The following is an 8,279-nucleotide window of genomic DNA, read 5'->3' on the forward strand; positions in this document are numbered from 1 at the left end:
GGAAGAACCACTCTTCGGTCATCTCGACCTCCAGGACACTCATGGTGGACTCAACTTCGCTAGGGACAGAACCCATTGCAAGAGAAAAAGAAATCAAAACAGGAGGGGAACCTGGGGAAGACGCCGGAGAAAAGGGACTTCGGTCTAAGGAAGACTGGAAGAATAAAAAGCTGGAAGCAGAAGGCAATAGAAAGAGGGTAGAGGGCCAGGGGAGAGTTTAAATAGACCTCCCCAACGGCCCGGATCAACGAGAAAAATGCTGCATCCGGTTTAGATGGCGACGCGTGTCGGTCCAAAAGACAAAGCGACGCATCTAATTAGGGCTAGCGCTTCGGACGCCGAAACGCCCCATCGGATCGTGCGGCCCCATCATGAGCCCACGACGCGAGGACGCTTCGCAAGAAGTGTCCCAATAATGAGACTCCTCGGGTAAGGAGAGACGCCGCCTATTAAAGGCATCTCGAAGCGCTCGATAATTCAAAACGCGCGACAAATTAAAATTTTCGAAATCTGTAATGCCCCAACTAAAGCTACTTCCCGCGCTCCAGCTGGTAGCCACCTGGAACTCGGAAGTCGGAGGGTAGTGTTGGGGGGAAAAACCCCAAGTCATCGCCAAGTAGGGATGCTCGGCTAGAAAGAGCCGACCAGCGGGCGCCGACCAAAGAAGCGCTCAAGTAGAAAGCGCCGACCAGAGACAGCGCCAAGTAGAGGCGCTCGGCTAGGAGGTGCTCGCCCAGAAGGCGCCGACCAGGAGTACTCAAGCAACCCCGCCACAGGGTGCCCCATTGGGCGACCAGCTCGGCTCGGCACCCTTGCCGAGCCGATGCCTTTACCAAATAATTCAACTCTCGCTTGACCCTCTAAGGGACCTGACAACTCCACTATAACCTACCGCTATCTTCAAGCCATCAAGGCATAAGATCTCCGCAGGTATTCAGCACGACCTGCCATTAATGCACGAGGCTCCCTCAAGTCTCCGATGCACTCAGTCATTTAATGAGCACGGCCCAAGACGATCTCCGGATCACTGAACCATCAGAGCGTATGGCTCTCCCTGACCGCCGGTTCATTCGGTAATAAATGCACTTACCATCCACGGACCCCAGGCCCACCACGGCCGGCGGTTCAACCACTTCAACAGGTCCGATCGACCGTGACAACTCCCTGATTCCGGTCTGATCCGGTCCCGTTCTCCATCACGCCATTAATGGGCCAAATCGTGCCCAATTATTACAGAACGGGACAAACCTACTGTCACCTCCCAGGTAACCGAATCCTCCTATAAAAGGGAACCTGGGGGGAAGAGGAAAAGGGGACCAAAACGGGAGGAAAAACCCGAAGCCGGAGAGAACCCTCCTAGACCGGGTGGAAAGAAGTAAACAACACAGACAATTGAGGAAACTGATCCTCTTGATTTTATCCAAATATTCTCTCTGTCTTCTCCACATACTCTCTTCCCCGCTCTCTCCACATATTTGCCCCCTCTGACTTAGGCATCGGAGGGCCGGCGCCGGGGAGCCCGGCCACCGGTTCTTCCTGCAGGACTCGCACCCCCCCACAGTGGAGGACGCCACCAGCCGGCGCACCGTCGACCACCCCTCCTAGCCGGAGCTCTGCCCCTCCAGGAGGACGCCACCAGCCGGCGCACCGTCGACTACCCTCCCAGCGGCGGAGCTGAGCCCCTCCAGGAGGACGCCACCAGTCGGCGCGCCGTCGATCGCCGCCCCTGCGGCGGAAGCCCCTCCTTCCCCGGCTTCGCGGCGGCCCCCGGGTCCAATTTCCAGCAACAATTACAAGTTGTCTTGTCATTTAATTTAGTTTGACCTATTCAATAAATGAGTTATATGGGTCTGATCTAGCTACCTATTGAATAAACAAGTCGGATTTAGATTTAAAATTTTAACCCATTTAATAAACAGATCGGATTTAGATTGATGAATGTTTAATCCAACTCGCATCCAATTCGACCCATATCTGGCCCAACCTAACCCGATTGCCACTCTTAATGTAGTGTTATAACAAAATGCAGACGGCACCAAAAAAACAAAACGAGGAATGTGCAAGTCATTTCACCCGAAGTTTAATTAGCCAATCAAACGAACTGATATAGCTCATCAAAAAAGATGTCTTTAAATTTCAGTTTATTTTACTCGATTTTATGGTTACTTTTCTTTTCTCTATTACTCAACAAGCCGAATGCTTTCAAACTTCTAACTCTATCTCTTACTCTAACAATCCTTCTATAATTCATTACCATTTTAAAAAATAATGGTAGATAATTACAAGAACTACGAAAGTTGTTAAAAAAATAATGACCAAAAAAAAAAACATTTTAGAATAACACCCAGATGATAAGATACAAGTACAGTTATTTGTCCACTAAATCAGAAAACCAACGAGCATCATCATATGATTCACCCGAAAGTTTCGGAACAGACATCCTTAGGAAACTCCAATTTAGTGGACAAATAACCAAAAACAATAGAGATAATAGTATATGAAAGAATCCGAACACACCTTCCGGAAAAGAAACTTTTTTTTTTCTTTCTGAAAAGCATGAACTCAGCTAAAACGATGGTTGGAGTCCCAGCTATCTTAGCCATCTGATAGAACCCCACACTGCAAACAGGAAAACAACACTCAGAAAAATTGAAGAATAAATTAATGAGCATTAAAAACAATTTACAGTGGCGGTTCAGCATCAAAAATCACTGATGGTTTCTGCAGTTGTTTCAGCAATTACAGGCATAATTATACCTCTTACGTTTTCAGCTGATGTTAGACAGACCAGTGGAAAGAAATATGACAGCACCCAAGATGAACAGAGAAGAGTAAGGTGTGGATTTAGAGGGAGGGGAGGCAGGTAATAGTGAAAGAGCATTGAAGATGGCCATCAGAAACCAAGCAGTCCCATAGTGGATTAGTGACAGCGTCACTGGGAAATTGAATCCAACCTTGCCCATCACCTATCATAGAACGTACTGCATAAGCAAGCATTTTAATTTTTGCAGAAGAAGATAATTAACAGGAAGTACAGTTAGTGTAAAGATCCTAGCAACTGACTGAAGTGATAAGGAACAGAGCAACCAAGATATGTAGTACCAACCACTTTGTTTGCCAATGATAATTCCAACAGCTGCTGTGAGATTAAATGTCATTGCTATTGCTACAACTGGACCACAGAATCTTGGCTGCTGGCATTTTACTCCTTGGGAAGTATGAAGGTCACTATGCAAAGAACTCCGCAGTTGTTCCAGTGCTCGAACGTGGCAGCAGCAGCCATGAAAGTGAGACACGAGTACCACACAAAACCATTTTAGTCTTCCCATGGAAAAATTTACTTCATTTGCTGCCATCATATGATTGCTGAGCCTTGTTATTTGGTAACAGGAAGCTTCCTATCTATCTATATTGGATTTTTCAAAACGCAAACTCGACGAAAACACAGGAATATCGGAGAAATGGTGGGAAGAGTACAAGCTGTAGAATGCTATGCAAAGACGTACGGTTCGCTTCTGCTAGTTTCAAAGAGCAAGGAATGAAGGAAACAGGAAACCCTTGCGTAATTATCTGTTTCTTTTTCAAAAGCTTGAATTTTGTATGTGGAAGAGCAGCAAAAAAGTTTGAATTTTGTATGTGGAAGAGCAGAAAGCAACAAGCAGTAGAGCACGAAAAGAGAATGGTAGTGGAGAGGATAGGGCTTCTAAAAGATTCAAACTTCCATACTTTTAAACAAAATAATCTCAGCTCTGCGAGCAAACTCTAAGCCGCATGTGATGTAACAGCCCAAGACATCACCTAAAATAATTAGATAGAAGGTATTTTTTGAGTTCCTCAGTTCTACATAAATAACTAAGATCTTGTCAACAAATAAATGATGCAGGACCAAAATTACTAAATATACATTCACACCGATTCTTACATAGTTTTTCTTTTTAAGTCTTAATATTCCAAATATAAAGATCAAGATAACTAAAGCCCATACCTTATTACAGAAAACTATAACTTCAGATTTATGTTGAGAAAAAGAAAATAAAAACCCATATACCAAGGGTACATTTGGTATGGCTTTTATTTTTATTTTTGAAATTATAAAAATTAAAAAAATAATACAATTTTTTCACTTATTATTTTTAAATATTATTTTTATTATTAAAAAAATATTTTTTTAAAAAAATATTATTTTTAAAAATAAAATATTCATAAGCCCTACCATCTCTGCCACCTTTGTTATATTGTTCTTATTATTATAGCCCTAGTTACACCATTATTACTATTGTCACCACCATCATCCAGATAGTGTCCCCACCATCCTTATTGCCATCTTCATGTTACTAGCACCCTCACTGCCACCATTGTCGTTATCCCTTTACCACCATTATAATTGTATAGGATACTATATTTATAATTTTTAAAATAATTATCTATATCAATTATATTTATATTTTTAAAAATTTAAAAATAAAATAGAAATTTTTTATTTTCCTTTTTTATTTTCCTATTTTTAAAAATAATAAAAAGACCTTGGTAGGAAATGGCATCTAGAACAAATTCCCACGGAACCGATTTTCAGAGGCCTACAAGCCCCATTGCTTTGATTGAAAACGAAAGACATAACATAAAGATCTAAAAAATTCTATAAACTAAGAAACTCCATGCCCTAGAGAGAGAGAGCCCAACCATGTTCCCCTGCATCGCTGACCTTGCGCTTGATAAACTTCCGAGCATCCCGACCGATGATGAAATCCAGCACTCCCTGATAGAACCATCCGTAACAGAAGGCCAAATCCCAAGTACTTCGGGGATGTATTCGTGGGGCATCAGAGGCATGAAGGAAACAAGGAAGCTGTTAAAGACGGGAGCGTAATGCATGGAGTTGTTGCATTCAAAACCGGGTCAAACTAGAAGAACGTTGGGCAGAACCACTCGCAGATTAGTTGCTGATTTCTTTGCTATTTTTTAGTTATCCTGTTAACGTTGCAGCTTGTAGCCGTTAGGAAACCATTATAAAGAAGCCAGGAGGCATAGGAGTGGAGGGTAGAGAAATATTTCCTTTTGTACTCATGGTTGTCTTCAACCTTGTTTCATTCTTTTAATATATCCAGTTTCCCTTTGTTCTGGTTATTCACTACTCAAGCTCCATCAACTTGGTATCAAAGCCACGTTAAGATGGGCACCCACAAGGAAAGATTAGAGAGGCTAGAATATGACCTGCAAGATGTTCGCGAAGGGCAGATGCGCGTTGTTGCAGAATCTGCAGATACTCGAGTGCAAATACGGGGTCTGGAAGAACGAATGCAGGAGGTGCTGGCAGCACTCACTACAAGAAAATACATATTCAGCAACTATGATTCTAGTCGCCGAATAACCATATTTAGTCGCCAAAACCTTTTCGCGACTAGCATACCCTTCGTCGCCGAACCCTAGTCACTGAAAGATTTTGGCGACCAATATTGTGTAGTCACCTAAGGTACACCAACAACGACCAATGTTTGGTTGCCGAAGAAAATTTTCAGCGACCAAATCTGTTGTCGCTAATTTCAACGTCGACCAAATAGTTGGTCGTGGAAGGTTTATCTTCCGCTACCAAAAAAATGGTCACTGAATGTCTATCTTCCCCCACCAATAGTTTGGTCGCAGAATGTATTGGAATGCATTGGCAACAAACATTTTATGGTGGCAGAAAGTATTAACCTGTATTTAATTAACAATTCAAATTATAAGCTTAATATTTATTTTTGGGCTCGTTCCAAATCCTGTACAACCAACACAGTCTATCCAATATCCATATTGCACAATACATTTGCTCATCCATATAGAAATACATACAATGTTCGAGAATCCATAATCATTCATTATAAATATCATCATCTATAAGTCTAAAGTCAAGCATATCTATTAACCATACATCACAATGTTTCATCCATACCATATGTTAAGGTGATAATCATCACCAAACACATCAAAATGTAAATTAAAAATTCCAAAATATCTGATCTTGCTATTCATCCAAACAACCATCATGTAGACAAAAATATTCTTATACCAAAAACTGGATTCTGCTTGTAGACAACTCCACCATGATCATCTGAACAAAAGCTATCCATGTACCAAAAACTAGATTTCACATGCTCAAAACTCCATCATGTATCTAAGAAAGCAAAAACGAAAACACAATCAATAACCACATGTGAAAAATAAGAAACTAAAATTCAAATATAAATTCACAATGACATTTCGCTTAATTTGGTCAAAATCTCTAAATAACCTACGTAATATAAATGAGAATACATACCAACGAGTATTTGTACCACCAGTTGAATACATGGCCCCATCATGATGGATAGATGACTTGTGCGTTTGGATCTTTTCCTTTAAGATCTATGTCACCAAACTTGTAAGATGTGCAATTTGCTTATGTTCTTCCTCTCGCTCTTTTCTTTCCTCCTCATGCTCTTTCCTCTCCTACTCCAATTGCCTCCGCAGCTCCTCACGCTCCATCTTCATCTCTTCCATCTCAGCTTTAAGTTTCTGCAACTCCCCAACATGATCTTGTGACACACGACTAAGTGTGGAAGAAGATGAAGAGGGCTTCGGCCCAACCCCAAATCCAAGAATGTATCTCTTCCTTTTTCCAAGTGCCTGCTTAGACATCTCCTCTAATGTTAATTGCACACCAGATTGGCAAGATTCTTCTCGCAAGCTCGATATTTTTGACTGTCAATGCAAAGGTAACAACAGAATTAAATGTATATAACCTTGCAAAAGTAGAAACTAATTTAAATAATTATTGAGATTTTAGATACCTACTCCAAAAAACAATCCAAATTCAGTAGTTAAAGATTAGCAACAGCCACATACCAATAAAATGTAGATTACACCAAGTTGTGATTCAAAAGTCAATTGTGTGGGTGTAAAGGAATTATACCATTTGCAGATCACGACCACCAGAAGTGCTTTCCACAAGATGCGGATGGGCACGAACATCATATATGATAGGTCTCTCAAACCAAGGGGTAATTAAATGAGTCCCTTCAGGGTAAACCTGCATATAATCTCTATTTAGATATTGTATCCAAAATTATAAACACAAAGTCCACTACAACCATTCAGTGTCAACCAGGGGATAATAAAATTCACTTATTGATGGTGACTTTTCACTTCTAGGAGAGCAATAAAGATAAATTTTGCAGCTCCACTAAAAAAACAGATACAGACTGAATGATTTTATGGTATATTTATGATGCGATGATATTCAACTGAATGCTCATATAGCACATTTTTTGTGCAAAGCTCATCATGCACAGAAAATTTATCCAATTCATCTCTTTCAAAAATGGTTTTTGATAATTTACAAACAAAGAGGCATATTTAAGAGTGGAAAAGATAAAGCAAGGGTTCACCATTGGAAACCTGAAGCTCTGCACCCATCACAACACGGCCACTGCTCAGTATCTCTCCCTCCTGCCACATCCCACAGTTTTCAATTATCAGGAAGCTGCAATCGACAATATAATGAATCCACCACAACTAAAAAATTCCAAAGAAGAAATCAAATACATCAGAAGAAGAAAAAAAATCAACTATTTCTGCCCAGTCCCCGAGGCAACTGCAGTGAGATTGCAATAAGAACCTCAATCCCCCCAAATTATCAAAATCTTGCCTTATAAACAAACAAATCAAGAACCGAACCAAGATTACCTCAGGTTCGGGAGACAAGGCGTTCTCATCGTGGGCGTAATCCACTATGACCAGCGACCCTCTCCTCATCCTCTGCACATCCACAGGATCGGAAAAAGAAGTCGGTGGCGCCACCGGCGGAGGTGGAGAAGGAGAAGTCAAGGGAAAGGGCGAAGACGGCTGAAACAGACGGAACGGCGGCGGCGTAGGGCTCCGGGCGACAGGGCTCTTTAGGGTTTTGTAATCTGCGCCTTCGTCGGGAAAGAGAGGAGATCGAGCACCTAGGGAGGGAAAACAGCTCTCTATGGCAGGATACGAGGACGGGGAGATACCGTTGTTCTTCAATCCGCCGTCGGCGTCGGCGCGGCCCCCGGCTCCGGCGTGGGCCTCGGGCTCCTGTTTGTCGTCGTCCTCCTCCTCATCGTTGTACATGGAGAGAAGAGCGATGCCTCCGGCCTCCGCCGCCATGATCGCTGCTTCGAGATCGCGGCGTTTCGACAGGACCTCGTGGTGGTAGACGGAGGGCGGGCGGCAGATGGGCGACAAGAAGAGAGCCGCTGCAAGTTCTGAAAAACGATATGGATGCGACCTGATCCAAA

General features: G+C 42.4%; 1 protein-coding gene across 6 annotated transcripts; it reads right to left on the minus strand.

Annotated features, from left to right (window-relative positions):
• Positions 1 to 2,332: 2,332 nt before the first annotated feature.
• LOC120103698 lies at positions 2,333 to 8,279 on the minus strand. Of its 6 annotated transcripts, none has more exons than XM_039129706.1 (5): positions 7,702 to 8,275; positions 7,404 to 7,464; positions 6,296 to 7,045; positions 2,758 to 2,966; positions 2,333 to 2,619 (listed from the first exon to the last, which is right to left on the minus strand). In XM_039129706.1, exons 1-3 carry the CDS (start codon positions 8,146 to 8,148, stop codon positions 7,035 to 7,037), a joined length of 519 nt encoding a protein of 172 aa, XP_038985634.1. In that variant the 5' UTR covers positions 8,149 to 8,275; the 3' UTR covers positions 2,333 to 2,619; positions 2,758 to 2,966; positions 6,296 to 7,034. The 6 variants fall into 6 exon arrangements, with proteins under 6 accessions (XP_038985634.1, XP_038985635.1, XP_038985633.1 ...); XM_039129705.1 differs by lacking the exons at positions 2,333 to 2,619; positions 2,758 to 2,966 and adding an exon at positions 5,832 to 6,151 and having other exon boundaries at positions 6,296 to 6,717; positions 6,929 to 7,045; XM_039129707.1 differs by lacking the exon at positions 2,758 to 2,966 and having other exon boundaries at positions 2,336 to 2,619.

This window comes from Phoenix dactylifera, chromosome 9 (genome assembly GCF_009389715.1).
Source record: "Phoenix dactylifera cultivar Barhee BC4 chromosome 9, palm_55x_up_171113_PBpolish2nd_filt_p, whole genome shotgun sequence".
NCBI lineage: Eukaryota > Viridiplantae > Streptophyta > Magnoliopsida > Arecales > Arecaceae > Phoenix > Phoenix dactylifera.